The following is a 16,719-nucleotide window of genomic DNA, read 5'->3' as shown; positions in this document are numbered from 1 at the left end:
ACTCAGGCTCAGTTGTTGTTCTTCTTTCCAGTTGTACTTCTGAAGTTTGGCAGAACCTGTGCAAGCACCTGGCTCGCATACCAAGCCCCCGAGAGCAGCCTTCCTGAAAATGCCCTCGCCCTTTTTTTGGAGGACAAGGGATCACCTCCTGGCTGGGGGTGCTGGGTGAAGCAGAGAGCATTGCAGCACCTCTGCACAACATCCCCGTGGCCCAGACATCACCTACTGCCTACAGTGCCCTGCAGGAGCCCAGGACAGGTTATCTCCCAAGAAAAGGAGCTGTCAAGGTGGAGAAGCGCTGCTCCTGCTCGGCACATCAACAATGAGAGCTTGCCATCTGCTGGAAGGCGATCAGCATTGACAGGCAACGCTCTGGCATGAGCTCCTGGGTGTAGGAACATATGCCGCTCCCCTTCACGGCCACCCCGACTCCCGGCACTGCTGAGACACGTCCCTCCCTTTGACACCCTCTCAGGACGCACCGTGCCACCCGCACGTCCAGCCCGGCACGGGGCAGCTGGCTCCCCACCGCGTCCGCTCCCGGCAGCACACTTCCAGATGGAGAGTCCTCGGGTTTCCAAATCAGGTTTTATTCACGTGTAGGAGTACCGGAGCGAATCTGCAGCAAAAGGGATCACAGAGCTGGCCTAGCAGTGCAAGCGGTGTCACCTTGGGGTATCAGTAGTATTAGTACACCGTGTAACATCGCTTCTCAAAAGCAGCATCAACCTTACTGGCCTGTTATCCCACTGCTGCTCTGCATCGGATGGCGCACGAGCAGAGTTATCCTCCTGGTGTGGAAACCACCACGGTAACTTGTCAGTGCACATACTGCGTTCTCTGTAACACTGCCAGTACCAAATGTCCTGAATTCCCTTCATTTCGTGGTAGATCTTAAGCCCAAGCTCCTATTAGGTATCCATGTATTTCTGGAAGGTGGGATTTTCACATTATCATTTTTCCCCTAGCTGAGCCAAGCTGAAAGGCAGCACAGAGCGAACAATTTTGGAGCAGCTGCAGGAAGGGCTGCAGGACATTCTCCTGCCTCTGGCTCAAGTTGCACAAGCATTTCTTCGAGGAAAGGTCAAGTTTAAGCAGCGTTTGATTCTAGGCCCTCACTTCCAACTCTGCTGTACATTCTAGGCTGGTCCAAGCACTCGTGTAGCTTCACAGTGAACCAGATGGGGAAAACAATCCAGGTTAAAATGAACCCAACAAGACCTCCCCAAAAGAGCAGTGCTGCCTGGGTGGTGAACCTACACTCTGACCAACGTTGGAAGTAGAAGAGACTGAAGAAAAATGAGGCAGAAGCAACAGGGACAATTAGGGGTCACAATCTCTGAGTTTTGTTTCAGATCACTTCTCAATCATTTTTCTCACTTAGAGCAGGGATGGAAAAACTGTTTTACCAAGAGAATAGCTCCAAAGTTCTCTTCCTAAATTCAGTCCAAATCTTGTGCTCTACTATGTTTTTGATTTCATTGTGTAAACATAACATTCCCCTAACAAGGGCTTACTTAGACCATGTTGTGTTGTAAGCAAAATTAGTGGAAACTATCCACTGGGATTTGACTCCAGCTTTGTGCGGAGCTCTCAGGGATACTCCAGTGAAAAGATGTCCGTTTAAAATTCTGGACAGAACCAAACAGTCCCCCAGGAACATAGCAGGCTTTGCAATTCCAGGTACGCTTCAGATTGAAGATGTTCACATATATCCAGAGTGAATCTCCTACGGTTTTCTTTCATACGTGATGAGAAAATTAGGAAAATTTTCAATCTGGTAATCCTCTAAAGGGGCCTGTAAAATCTAACCTTCGATTACTGTGAAAATCTACGAAATCTGAAGAAACTCAGCCACTTCCATTTCATGCTCCCCTTCCTGACGGTCACGCCTGGAAGCCTTTTGGAAGGCTCCTGGGCTTTAATTTACACATTACTCCATCTAGTGGTCGAAGGGTTCCAGAATCCAAGAGTTTAAAACTCTGCCCTGGTACCAGCTGGACTTCAAACCTCTGCAGCAACTTTGCCATCACCACTTTCGCCTCCATCTGTTAGGAAGAAAAGCAAACTCATTATCAGTGACAGCAAATACAGCTTTGACTACAGCTGCTTAAATTCAGTGTGCTATGTCATACTGCTTTGTCAACACAGAGATTTAAAACTTAAAATCCCGGGGCTTCCTGGATTTGATGACAATTGACAGGCACAAAGATCTTCTTTGTGTTTATGTTTTTAGCCTGGTTTTGGCAATCGGAGTGTCAGCCCAGCCACTTTAACCTGCCAATTTTGAGCACCAATGCTAAGATGAACTCAGAGCACGATTCTGACTGCAAGGTAGAAACATGCCCTGCCTCCGCCTTGCGCAGGGTCAGTACAGGCCCCATCTCTGCACACTATGAACTGGTACAGGGATTGCTAACAAAACCTCACTGCAGGCCTGCTTACCTGTGCAAACACCTGCCCGATACAGGAGCGGGGTCCCAGCGAGAACGGAAAATAGGAGTAATATGGCCTACAAAGAAAAATATTCAAAACTGTAATTCTGATGGCCTTGTCATAAAGAAAGAAGCAAATACTTCACCACCACAGCAAGTAAATAGTCAAAATGTCACCCCACCTAGCTAACTTGTCAAGGCAATCTCCAAATTAACATTTTTTTCATTCAGAGCAGAAGTACACCTCTGAAAAAAATACCCTAAGCACCTCCACTTTGTGTTGACTCAGCTCACAGAGATATTTTTATGCATGCAAACCTTATTTGTAAGCTGAATTTCAAGCAGACTCTAAATGCTCCAGCCCATCACGGGACATAACGATCCATACGACTATCGGTCCTGTGGGCAGGTCTGAACCACATCAGCAAGAGGACATTTGGTTCAGGAAACCAGACTAACTCCCGTCTGAAGTAAAGCCCCTGAACAACAAAGTAGCTTGATGTAGGGGCCTCAGCACCCACTGTTTTGCACTACCACCCCCGCAGCAGAACAACATCTGCCCCTGGGCCCCTCGTCCTGTCTCTAATGTGGAGACAGTTCAAGCTTCCTGGGGTAAAGGCTGTCACACGTTAAATGCTGGTATTGCCTTAGGGCAAATACTCGGTCTGGTTTTGGCCAAGGGTTTGACCTCAATGTAAATATTAAATAGCATTAGCATTGGTCTTTTTTGTAAGGTATTGTGTGGTCTGAAGAACTTCTGAACAAAAGCTGCATGCTGTTGTTTTCCATCTGAATTTGGATATGGCTTCAGTGTTCAGAGAATCACAGAATCATAGAATATCTTGAGTTGGAGGGGACCCACAAGAGTCATCAAGTCCAACTCCTGGCTCCACAACTTACACGAGTGTTACTCATACTTGGAATGGGAAAACAGTTTTATTCTGCTTTCTTCCCCTTGAAATCTCTTCCTGTAACGGTTCCTTGTTACATGTGTAGTAAGCTGGAAGTAAAATAACTCACTTTGGTGCATCTTTGCTAAATCGTTCTGGATTGAAAGTGAGTGGATCCTCAAAGTACCTTTCCATCCGCCCCATGATATAGGTGCTGAACTGCCAAGAAAGAGTTTATTTGCGTTAGTCAGCAGAAGCTTACTGAGAACGCCTCTTTGCCGTCACAGATGCAAAAACATCCCCAGAGCGTGCACTCCTCAGGCAAAACCGACCCAGGTTCCCGATTCATACCTCTGTTTTGGGCACAATTTCAGTGAGGCCAGAAGGAATAGTCAGGCAGTATTTTGGCCTCTGATACGCACACATGTTGCATGTGGATCCAGTGCAGCAGGTTAAAGCTGCTGATGGGGGATGTTGCTGCAGGACTCACAATTACTGTCGTGTTTGCAGGAATCCTGACACCTTCGATGACATTTTCCTTCTCTGTCCAGCGTACCGTCCCTGGGACAGGCGGGTATAGGCGCAGCGATTCCTTCAGAACCTGCATCAGCAAAAAGCACAAAAGGTCAGTTAGTTACTACAGTGTAGGAAGCAGAAATAAAATTAATTACTTCCCCACGGCCTTTCACTCTGGCTAAATGGGAGCTTTTGACTTGTGGAACAGATGCTGGTTATCTCCCTTGGACTCCTGTGGGAAAAATAAATGACAAAGTCAGCTCCTTTGCTTCAGACTTGTTCTTTCTTATGACTGGTATAAAAAGTATAGAAGAAAAAAGAAGTGAAAAGCACGAGAGACGCCATGCATTGAACAGATCTAACACCTAGAGCTGGGTTAACAACTAAGTGAAAAACTACTGGGAAGGAAGTCAGAGGGAGTATCTGAGAGTGAAGTTCATGCACCCAACGAGCCGTGCTCAGAGCTTGCTGCCGCCAGCACGGGTGGCTGCTGCCACCTCCTTCCCACCCTCAGCACTGTGCTCCTGCCTTTGTGCTGCTGATGGTGCACGGGGAACTGCGCCAGGTCACAGCACCAAAATGACAAAAAAAACAACCTGGCAAAGAAAAATGAATAAGGAACAGTGAGAAAAAAGTGGAACGAGACCATTTCTTTTGGTGGCACTGAGCTGTAAGAATGGCTTATTTCATGAAAGTGAAGCCTAATTAACAGTGCACATTAGCATTGCATTGCAAATGCAATTAACGTTGTGTATGCACGAGTGAATTAATGAAAAAGAAGAGTTGACAAAAGGATTCAGAATTGCTTGAATGACAAGAGAGGAGTCCCATGGTCTCTGATCCTCCAGGGACAGACTGGCTCTCTGACCAAGGGCAACTGTGATTTTGCTTGTGCAGATCCAAGCTTGTTCTGTTAAATAAACTGTCTGCTTTGAGAAGCTCTCATGTGATCTGTCTTAACACTGAAAGGCTCAGATACCTAGTCCTAATTGGAGTGGTGTAATTGTGATGATGTTTGGAGAAGTCTGGAGCAACCTGCTGGTTTCTGTAAGCACACAAGGATGTCTTTTCCTCACAAGAAATGGACTTGTGTAATTTATCCCCCATCAAAGCACCGTGATCTGCGGGATGGGACATGGCAAATGGTAAAACACCGGCACCCAGCTCAACAGGGCAGTTTAAGAGAAGAGTGGTGGTGGAAGACTACTAAAATAACAGGAAAATTTAAGTAGGGAGACTAGTTGCCAGGACTGTGATTCAGCCCCTCTGGAGGGTTACTGATGTTCCCCCATCTTGTTAAAAAAGATATGCAATGTGAATGCTGGCAAGCAGCCAAGCCCTGGCTTTACAGCTCATTACTAACTTTCTGCAGATAAGACCTCTTTTAGGACCAAAGTCTCTCGTTTTGTTGTTGTTGTTGCTGTTGTTTTTTTGAGTGACTGAAGGGGGTTTAAAGACTGAATAATATTAAAAAATGAAATTGCAAAAACTAGCCATTATTTTTGGTTGTCTTCAAATCCTACTTCGTTTATTGCACTATGGTGAGATCATAGTTGGAAATGCTTTAATAATAATCAAACAAAAATAGAGCTGGGAGTTTGGGAACTGCGTGGGACTCATGCAAAGGTTGGGCTCAAGGTTGCAAACCCTTCTTAAAATATGACTACAATTTCATCTTAAACAGGTAGGGATTAAGCAACTCTGCTCTAGCTTCCTGGCTGGTAATAATGAAAGCAAGCAGTGAAGGAATCGTGTGGGATTTCAGAATGAAATCCTAGGAGCATCCTTCCCAACAAGGCTGGGCTGCTGCAGATGGCTCTCTACCTGCTTGCTTACTCTCTGAGGACAAATACCGTCAGCATCTTGGTGTTGCTCCTAAAATCTTAAAAGCGTAGGGCTCCTCTTGGCAGTCGCATGACATGGCAGGAGCACTACCAAACAGCTCTGACTGGTATCTTACCTCACCCCCACAGTACCTGTGATAAGTACTTCAGTTTGCCAAGATCCTCATAGTTGATGTCTCTCTTGGCACCAAGGACTTCATCCACTTCGGCCTGAACTCTACAGTTAAATTAAAAAATGTTAGTTGCAGACACCCATTTTTTGCTAGGCAAGCTGACAAAGTACATTTTTTACTTTCCAGACACTGAGTTGGATTTTGACTTCCATCCTCAGGCAAAATGCCTACTGATTCCCAGCCAGCCTGCCTGAACTTGTGCCTCGTTATCAGGGAGCAGTAGCACGCACACAGCACAACCGAACCAGGCAGCATTCGGGACCAGCTTCATATAAAGGCTTTGAAAAAAAATCACATAGATGGAAGTGAAATAATTCATCCCCAAGCTTCCTTTTAAATGTTAGGTATATTAGACTACCAAGTTGTTTCTTTTGGAAGGAAGGCTAGAATTTATTAAGAGTTGATCCTAGCTTTTTGACAATCCTTACAATTAACTTCCCCTTGAAATTAACAGTGAGCTGGCTTTGCAAATGAGAGCGCCCATACCTTTCCATTATTTCAGGATGCTGAGCCAGTGCCATTACTGTAAACGACAACTGATTGGCAGTGGTTTCATGACCTAACAACACAAAAAATCAGTTTAAAGTTTAGTATGAAATAAGATGATATTATTAAGGTCTACTTGCGTTATTGTCAATAGGAGACTTTAAAAGTCATGCCCCAAACAGTAAATTTCAGGTATGCTAGAAATTAACTGAAACACTAACAGGGAGGTAATTTCTGTATAAGTGCCCTTCAAGAACTTTCAAGAACAAGACATAGCTGGTAAAGATACAGGCTGTCTTGTTCAATTCACGGCTGCAGTTGTTATATATGGCAGTGACTTGTTATGAATTCCCTGTCAGCGAGGGTCAGCACTAACACTCAGCAGAGGCCAGGGAGATTCAGTATTTACCTTGTCATATTATTGGACACATAGTCCTGTTGAGAAGCAATGATATACTGGTTTTGAGGAAAAACTGAGCTTCTAATAGTTATTCTTTGAAATGTTTGCTTTATGTGGATTTTTTTTATGTGGATGTTTTTAATGTGGATTTTTTTTTATGGATATGCATATGTTCTGTTTTAAAGCACTACAGAAAACAGACTTTAAAGATGTATTTGTTAAAAAATGTCTTTTTTGCGAAAGAACGGTATTTGACCCAACCCCAGGAGGTCACCTAAATCCTACTGACTTGCCAGATCAAACTTTCTGTGCCCTTTACCCCATGTATCACCTTGTCCTCTGCTTCTCCTGATGGCCTTGGCAGTGCCCTCTCCTACCTGGCAATGATTAATGCCCTTAGGGCAAGAATGGCATTCACTTGTGTGGGTGAGCTGAGGTGAGGTGAAGACCCCTGCTTGTACCCCAGCAGGCAGAGCCACTCCCTGCACTACCACCCTGGCTTTATTTGCTATGCTGGTATAACGGAACAAGGATAAAACTTAATTTGCCTATGAGAAAATGAAGAGTTCTTTTCAGACTTTGCTCAGCTGGTCTTACATCAGTATAATGACGCTGTCTTCCAGCAAAGTGACTCCTGGTCACAGCAGCATCAGAAGGAGTGAGCAAAGCTCCCATAGGCAGCCCAAGGCTGAGTACGGCTTCCCACATTACATATACAAGTATTAAAGTAGCTACTAACCCGCAACAAAGAAAGTGACAAAGTTATCCAGAATGTTTTCGTCATCTCTAGTTTCTTCCAGAGCTGTCACGACAGAAAAATGAATGAGATTAGAAAATGACCCTGTACCCCAGCTGGAAGAGTCAGGGCACTCTGCTCTGCTTTGAGCATTTTTTCTGAGGTGGAACTGGGAGGGAATGCTGAGAGGACTACTCGGTGGGGACCTGTGACCAGTACTTGATCCAACATCAAGAAACAAGGAATTTTCAAAACAAGTCCTGGTACGACTCTTCAGTGTGAAAAAACACGTTTCCGAAGTCATTAAAGGAGGACTGAGTCCCAAAGTTCAGATTCCCAAAATAAGTCTTCCCAAATCTCAGGAAAAGCACACCACAGACAAATTAACTCAAAGAGCAATGAGTTTCCTACCATCTCCTTTCAGTATCTGCGTAAGAATATCTAACGTGTCTTCCTTCCCACTCTGGATGGCTTCCCTCCTCTGGTCAATGCACTCCTTTCCCACACGCCGCAGCAGCCTCAGGCTCTCCCGGGCCTCCTTTATCATTTTCTGTTTTCCTGGCATATACTGAATACAGAATTAATTTAGTCATTTTATTCCTTTTGCTGGTAAAAACACCACCAGTGTTATTTTTCAAGTGAGCACCCCATTTCTATTTTAGCAATACGCGTGCTGTCCATGGAACAAAGTGAATGTCCCCAGAATGAAGTGTTTGGGCTAAAAAGAGAAATATTTCAATCTGTGCATGCTGATGACCTGCCTTGTCAGAGCTGACATGTTAAGCACCATGAGCAAAACTCCTCACCTCCCCAAGGAAAGAAACTAGTAAGTGGCACAGAACCCAACCTTTGGACCCAAAAGGGAAAACAGGAGCTCTAAAAGTCTGAACTACAGCTTTCTTGAGAGACGGTGGAGTGTAACTTAACTGTTTTAGATTTCATCGATAATTTCTTAGTACATGAATATTAGTCCAAAATACTTTTTTATGGTAAGAAAGTTCAAATTTCTTCCACCTTGAGTAAAGGCTGAAGTACTTCTTGGACAAACGGCAAGGACTTTCCAATTTTTGCAGCGATGGGCGTGAAAGTATAAAAGGACACAAGAGGAAACAGGCAGGGGGGAGGAGAAGGCAGAAAGACAGACACAAAGCATTAAATAATAATGTTAATTTTGCAAGTGTTTTAAAGTGCTAGTTAATTTTATCTCAGTGCATGTTGGAGGAAAAGAACTGCTGCTGATGTTTTCCTTGTCACATACGGACCACACACAACCCCAGCCCCATACGGAGGCAGAGGCTCCAGCTGGACATGCGAGAGGACTGACACGAGGAGCACACAGACCTTCACAAAGGGGATGCGCATCTCAGTCATTCCCTTCATAATCATGGTCACAGCATGTGGGAACGGTGTCCGGTCATCACTCAGCGCGTTCAACTCCATGCCAAAGGCTACCTGAGGAGAGGGGGAGAAAAAGGGAGCCACTTCCTAATCCTCCTGGCTCAGCAGGGCTGGGATGAAACAGCAGGATTGCCTCACACCGACTGTCTTTTACCAGAAAAATGCCTCAGGCTAGGTTCTGCCCTGCAGGAGCCTGGGAGGGAAGGGTGATAGCTACATTAGGCTTCCTCCTTATTTGGGGGAATTAATATTACTTTCAATTCATGTTTCACATAACGAAAGGAAGAGCCAGCGTCAGGCAGACTTCATGCTGATGTATAATAACACAACATGCACCCGTGAACAAATAGCAGTGCCCCTTTTGTCTGGAGGGCTGGGACTCATGAGGCTGTAAGGGTTTTTGCAAAGGGCCCTCTGTGCAGCATGCTGCTGGCCACACTTACATGACATAAACCCTTCCCTAACTGCCCCTTCCTATGTCTCAGTATGAATGGAAGTGCCTCATCTACTGCCTCAATTCTTCAGGCATTTCTGGGTAGCGATCTGTTTCCTTGGCTCCAGCTCCTGATCCCGCTACTTCCATTCCTTCCTGCTAATTGCGAAGGAAGCAAGAAAGCAGACAGCTGGTACCTTTGCAATGACATCCAAAGTCACCCGGCTCATCATCGTCAGCATGCTAAACTCTTTCTTTCCATCTGCCTTTTCCTCTAGCTTCTCCATCAGCTCCTCTGCTTTTTCATTAAAAGTTTCCATCAGGCCAATCAGGTAGCTGAACAATTAATAAAAATGAGTGATCGGGCTCTGGGGAGGACATCTTTGCTCAGGCAAAATTATCTTCTTGTTTTCCATAGAAAATTATAAATAATTTATTTTAATTTATGTTGTTTTAATTATATTTATTATATTATTATATTTAATTATATTATTGTTTTAATTTATATTGTTTTAAGCTTAAATTTATAACAAATTTGCCTTAGTACTTTAAAAAAGCAAACATAAAATGAGCTAAATTCCTCTTGTAGCAGCCCAGCTCTATCCTGCCACGTAAATAACAGCTGCCGTGGCAAAGGGCTTTGGCCTGGGCATGTCGAGGCTGATGGACAAATCTTCAGACCCTGAATGCAATGCGTCTACTTTGTACAGGCACTCGCAAGCAAACCAGACCAAACCCCAGCTTATTAATCAAGCTCTATCTCCCACAGGGAGTCACTCAGACAGGTGAATGATTAGGCTTGCCCACTTCAAATAGCTGAGGTCTGTTTTCACATGGGATAAAGCAGCCATCAGCACATTCTTGGGACCTTCCTGCCATCACTGAGTTTATACGGGTGTCACTCCCACAGGAAAAACCCGGTCCCATTGTACTTGTCAAGGGAATGATGTGTTACACTCAATGTAAAATAGCATTTTGACACTAATTGGATTTTCTTTTTCTAAACATCAAAAAATGGATTAACAACAGTGAGAATCATGAAAATAGAGCAGAAACAACAGATAGATCATCCCAGAAATGTTTGCCTTACGTGCGGCTGAAAGCTGGATCCATCACCTTCCGCTGCTTGTGCCAATGCTCGTAGTTGCGATCAGTTACCAAGCCATTCCCTAGAAATCTGGCATTTACAAAAACAAAGAAAAGAACAGTTTTCAGCAGGGGAGCCAGCCCAAGCCTGTCAAGTCACAAAGGAAACTCTTCCACATCTACTTTCTTGTATTTTTCCCATGTGCAGAGAGTACATTGTTGCTGCGAGTACACCATCTTTTCATCTTGTGGACAACACCCGAATTGCAGCTATGTTTTGCCTGGTATGCGTGGACTGCTGAGTCCAACAGGGGATGCTGGCTCATTACACAGGTTCCCCAAAACAACTGTTGTGCAAATAATTAACATAATAACTGAATTATTCTGTTTTCAGAAGCATCAAGATAACAGTGAAAACTCCCCTTTCCTATCATTTTGCTTAGGAGCTGGAAACTCCAGCGCATTTGGTGCTCCAAAATCCAAGTGAGAAGTTTGATGATGGTCTTCAGCAACCTATTCTGAGACTAACTGAACATCCACAGGGGAAAAAGCATAAGATCAAGGTAAAAAATCCAACATAACCTCCTGCCTGATCAGGAAGACATTCGACTTGACACAGGCACATTCAGCATCATTTAGTAGATACCTGTTGCTTAAATATGTCTGGAATTAGTCATTAATCTCAATGCTAAGACAAATGGTCTGACTCAAAACGGGTGTCATGCCTGTGCCTTTATTAATCTTTCACTCATTTTCAGATCACAGTGACTTCAGATGGATTTTTCCTACCTTACACCGAACATGTTGAAGATACGACCATAGACCAGGCGATCCTTAGGGTACTGCGGTGACATCAAGAACTCCTAAAATCAAATCCCAGGTCAGTGAATGCTGAGTGCTCTCTGTTTCCCAGACAAAACATAAAAAGCCACTCACACATTCACTCTTTTCCTCCTGTAGCAACAGACTACATGAATTATTTGGTGTGCTCTGATTCCCCAGTTTCCACACTGGTAACTTGTTTTGCATGCCTGTAGCACTTTTTGCCCAGTGACCTGGAATCTCACTCTATGATTATTACAAAGGTTTAGAGGAAGAAATCCAGCCCCATTGTGCCTTGTTCTTTTGAGATATTAGGCTCTTGCAGATAGTCTGCTTTTCAGAAAGGGTGGATGCTTGCTCTATCTGCAGTTTAAAGGGAAGTACCAAAGTAAATCAACTGATTAAGCAAGAAAATAAATCTGGACAGCTGAGGGTGCAGGCCACCTCACCCTGGTAACCCAGCCAGAGTCACGCTCCCTGAAGGCACAGGCTGCTGCACCATGCTGCCCTAACCACCAGACACCACCTCTCTTTTTTGGAGGGATGGGCTGATCCCCACTGTCAATTCTGTTTTATTCTGCAGTACCTTCACTCCTTCAGGACTCAGAATCATTACTGAGACTCTGTGAAAAGCATTAAACCGTATAACAGGTCCATACTTCTCTGACCTACAGAAAGAAAAGGAAAAAGAAGAGAATTATGGTACAAAACACCAACACCTAACAGCTCAAACCTAACAACTTCAAGGGGCCAAAGGAGCATGGACTTGGAATTACTGCAGACTTGAGTGAATAACGCTGCTAAGAGAAAGATCAATGCTTTCTTTTCTGCCTGGTAATTCTACCAACCTTCTGAAGGATGCTAAATATGTAACTCAATGCCTCTGTGCCTTGTTTTCCCAATTTGTATAACAAAAGCTAGCCGAGCCTAGCTTAGTGGTGTGTCTCAACTTACCACTGCAAGAAAAGATCGTGTATAAGCTCCTGTTTCTCCAGCATTCTCCAAACGATTGGCAGATGTCCAAGTAGAAAGCTGCAGAAAATGAAGTTAAGAGTATCAGGAGGATGCCAAAACAGGGGTTTGTATGGATTGCAATGCTCAGGACTGATATTTTGGGAGGGATGGCTGTGGAAGGATGTGGGGTGAGCTCCAAGCCCCTGTTGTTTTGCTGCGGTCTAATGATGCAAGCAACATTTTGGAATGACGCTAGCACTGGGTAGATGTTCTAGTTTTAAATGAAACAAACACGCTCCAGATTCTTTGCCGAGGGAAACAAGCAGGGTAAACCCAACTCCATTTCTGTGGCTCTGTTTATAACCCTGCATGTCCGTGTGCCATTTATTCAGTATACATCCTTATCCTTGTTGCTCATCGGATGCAATATGTGTTGCTTGTGGCTTTCCTCCTGGTAAGGAAAGGTAAAAATAACACACAGTGATGCCAGAGCCCAGCCACCACCCAGATAAGCTGCGGACCTTGGTCACTTGGTGCCCCTGCACAGCCAGGGGCATTGGTGCAGAGAGGCAGGACAAAATGCTGCCTGGCCGCACACCCACGGCGGCTTTTTTTTCTGAGAGAGACTATGAAATGTTGAAGGAAAACTTAGAAGGATTCACTGATTCATATGGAAATCGCAGAACTGAATAAAAAGGGTTAACTCTTCACATACAATAGCTGTATTCAAAAGCCAGAGATCAATTTCTTCCTTCAGATGTGAACAGGGAATTCCCACAGGCTTTGTGCACATCTGAAGGAAGATTTGGCCAAGCTCCTCTCCAAATCAAGCAAGCTATGCTAGAGATCTGTTTTCCATTTGAGACACAGAGAGCCATGCTATCATCCTCTTCAGTATAAACAAGCTATAGGGGAAAAACAGGCTCTTATTTTATTTCTGTTGGAACCGGTAGGTGCTTAAAATAACAAGCTCTCCACAAAGTTACCCAACATCTACAGAAACTTTTAATCCTTCCTTTGCTTGACTCCTCCGCTGTAACCGGACTCCAAAAAGACAAAAAGTTCCAAAGAAGACAAAGTCCTTTGTTAGCCAAAGCTCCGGGAACCACTCTATCTGCAGCGTTTGAAACAAGGTCCCACTCACGGCTCCCCTTGTGTGGCTGGGGAGTTGTGACAAACTGGATGTTTTGTCCTCTGTCCCATCACTACCCAATTCAGTTAGGTGCTACAACAGGCCAAGAGCATTCATCCGCTAATGAGAAGTCACAACTCCTCTCACTTAACTGCACGCCATGAAAAAACTAAGTAAGGGCTTGGTTTGGGATATATAATTAAGTGACATTACCATCTGAAAACATGCACTTACAAAGAAATTCTTTTTTCCATTTCTTACTATTCGATCTCTAATACGAAGCAAACCTTTGAAGAGACAACCTTATGTCTTCAAAGGGGAGCCATTCACACGGCAGAAACGACACAAAGCCACTATGACTCACGTTTTCAGCCTGTTGTGCACAGGCCTCATTTAGAGATGTGCTGTGTTAGTCCGGATAAAACAAATCAGCCCAGGAAATCAAGGGTGTTAACATAATCTTGTCATCACGCAGCCATAAGAGCTGAGGCAAAGTCTGAGGTTTTGATAAGATCCTCCTGCACTTCATCCTAAAACAAGGCTTTCTTAAACTTTTATTAAAGGTAAGAGACAAGAATGAAGGGAAAGTCGTATGGGACACAGTACCACCGTGAAAAGATGCTGGCTGTGGACTGAGTGGCTGGGAGCAGCTCTGCCAACAAGAGACCAGGGTTCGGTCCTGGTGGGCAGCAAGCTGGGTGCCAGCCAACCTTTCTGCTGCCTCATCTGAGAAGTGTTTACGTTTGGATAATCCCATTTTAGAACCGAGATCGTGGAGTCATTTGGGTTGGCAAGGACCTCTGGAGGCCACCGGTCCAGTCCCCGGCTGGAGGCCAGAGCTGCGTGACTTCGCTCAGGGACTCATCCAGCCACTCGTGGCAGTGTTTGAGCACAGGACGGTGAGGTTGTTTTGCCTCACACCTAATCAGAATTTCCCGTGTGGGAACTGGTGTACATTGTCCTTTGTGCTGTGCTGTGCACCTCCAAGGAGACTCTGGCCCCATCATCTCATAACCACCTGTGTACTGGGGAGGTTACATCAGCACCCTGTGCCACCTTCTTTTATAAATTGCTTACCAGAGCTGGAGCTATTTGATCTTTCTTACCTTGGATATTTAGGAATGGAAGTGTTTGTGCCACAAGTACTGCAATGAGGGTTTTGGACAGTCGCTGACAATTTATACTTTTGAAAAGCTGTCAAGTACCGTGGGCTCACAGGGCAGACAAGCCTGCACATAGCGAATCAGTACAGAAACATTCCTGCGGAGGATCTGAGGCTGATCACCACGATCACGCCTCAAATCCTGGAGAAGGGTCAGAAAAGCTGCCACAGGGCTACTTAACTGCCATTAGGTTAGGGCGTGACTTCACACCTCAAAACGCACCTAAGGACAAGCAGGTTCAGGTAGGACAGGATCCACCCCAGCCCTAATCGTCACATCTGACCCCGATGACACAAGTGGGCTGAAGCCTGGGGATAAGTCCCCGTGGGACTGCTTCTGTCCGAGAGCGCAGGTGGGGTGCCTCCCGGTGTCACGCTGTCAGGGCAGCTGCACCCAGAGGTGCGGTTAAGGGGACGCCTGCGCGCCGTGAACCCGCTGAGGGGAACCCAGAAGGGTGAGGCCGGCCCCGAGCTCCGCCCGGCCCCGAACTCTCCCTGCTCGCCTCGCCCCCACCCCCGGCCGGCCGCGGGGACACACGCAGGGACAACACGGGGACGACACAGGGGCGCCCACCCGGCTCCTGAGCCCTTACCTCTCGCGGGGGGCGCCGGGGATGTGGTCATACTTGGCGTGGACGTGCCTCACGTAGCAGCAGTAGAGCCCGGCCGCCAGCAGCAGCAGCAGCAGCAGCAGCAGCAGCAGCAGGGCCCCGGCCGCCAGCCCGCCCAGCGCCGCCATGGCCCGCGGCGGCGCCTCCCAGCGCTGGGTGCCCGGCTGAGGGCGGGCGGGGCGAGCCGCGGGGACGCGGGCTGAGGGCAGCGGCCTGGCCCGGGGGGTTGGCCTCGGGTGTGCGTGGGGAAATCGTGTAATTAGTGCGGTTGTGTGACTGTGATAGTGCCAACGCTTCCTCCCAGCTCGGCACAGGTGTTGGAATGGGGACAAAGCGCCAAAGGAGGTTACAGCAAGGGTCTGGGAACCCGTCGGTGCTCTGGGGGGGATGAACAGAAACGAACAGCAGCACACCGTGCCCGCTTCTAGCTCCCCCCAGCCCTGCCGCCTGCCCCCGGGGGTCCCCCTCACTGCCGTCCTGGCAGGGCCAGGGGCAGGACACAAGCTGCCTGCCGTGCCCCTCACCGACAGGCAGGCACGCCACCTCACCAGCAGCCTGTCACTAAAGGGCGTCCCCATTCTCATGCTCCCTCCTCACATACATCTCACTCAGCCTGCCATGGCAGGATGCTAAGCTAGCTGGATTTTTATCGTGTCTTCTTCTGTTTTGCCTCCTGTGGGTCTCTGACACGTTTCTCAGCAGGAATTTTCATCCCTGCTTTTTCCAGTGTGGTGCCTTTCCCGGGTTCTCCCGCGCCATCTCCCACGTGGCCGTACCTCTCCGCAGTAGGAGGGAGAGGGTATAATTCATAGCACACCTCACTTTGGTTCATCTGATGCAGCAGTCATCTGCCAGGTACCCCCAAGGGTCAGCTCACTTAGGTTTTCAGAAGGAATGACTGTGCTAAAATGCCACGATCTGCAGATTTTCCTTGGTCTTCCTGTGTCATTTCTACTTGCGCATGAGACTAGCAGATCAGAGATAGCAGAGAAGTGCTGTCAAAGCAACAACAGAACATGCTGGTGTGAGAGTTTTTATTTCGTTTTTGTTTCGCAATGTAAGTAATTTTGAATGGCCTGATACTGATAGAGGGGCAGAGGAGAGTCAATAGTGAAGGAGAATTTAAGGGGCACCTGTAGCATCTGGGGCTGTGTCTTCTATATGCTGCTTTCCTGTGTGTATGCGTGTCTGCCTATCCCTCACTAGCAGCTTTGTGGCCAACTTCGACAAAACTTGCCACAGAAACACAGATTATGAAAAGCTTGAAAACCAGGCAGGTAAAAGAAATTGGACTGGCTTTGTGATGTGAGTGAAGCCAAGGAGAGGTCTGGTATGGCAGATGTCAGAAGATGACAGATTTTCTTTTGAAGTCACCAGGAAGCAGCACTTCTCAAAGGCAGACATGGCCAAAACCTCCCTGCATTTCGGTTCCTTGGCCTGGACTTGGGTGGCATCATTTAAGCAGGTCCCTGGGGAGGCAGAAGGATCAGCTCAGGCAGGACTCGTAATAAACCCGTGGAAGCCAGGCAGGAGCTCCTGGGCTTTCCCCAACCACTGAACCCCCTACTCCAGCCTGCAGGCATGAGAGCTGCTCCACGGGCACGCCAGCGCTCTTCTGGCCTGGCATTGCGTAGCACAAGT

At 46.5% G+C, this 16,719-nt stretch overlaps 1 protein-coding gene across 1 annotated transcript; it reads right to left on the bottom strand.

Moving 5' to 3' along the window:
* Window positions 1-572: 572 nt before the first annotated feature.
* On the bottom strand, window positions 573-15,258 carry CYP46A1 (cytochrome P450 family 46 subfamily A member 1). The gene is made up of 15 exons (XM_083837821.1): window positions 15,061-15,258; window positions 12,174-12,251; window positions 11,806-11,887; window positions 11,187-11,260; window positions 10,402-10,488; window positions 9,509-9,647; window positions 8,822-8,932; window positions 7,892-8,048; window positions 7,484-7,546; window positions 6,345-6,417; window positions 5,818-5,902; window positions 3,816-3,926; window positions 3,456-3,544; window positions 2,446-2,512; window positions 573-2,048 (listed from the first exon to the last, which is right to left on the bottom strand). Exons 1-15 carry the CDS (start codon window positions 15,204-15,206, stop codon window positions 1,887-1,889), a joined length of 1,524 nt encoding a protein of 507 aa, XP_083693947.1. The 5' UTR covers window positions 15,207-15,258; the 3' UTR covers window positions 573-1,886.
* Window positions 15,259-16,719: the final 1,461 nt, after the last annotated feature.

The sequence above is a fragment of the Anser anser genome, assembly GCF_964211835.1.
Source record: "Anser anser genome assembly, chromosome: 5".
In the NCBI taxonomy this organism is placed as follows: domain Eukaryota; kingdom Metazoa; phylum Chordata; class Aves; order Anseriformes; family Anatidae; genus Anser; species Anser anser.
Note: the sequence above shows the minus strand (reverse complement) of the source record. Positions and strands in the feature narration are given on the sequence as shown.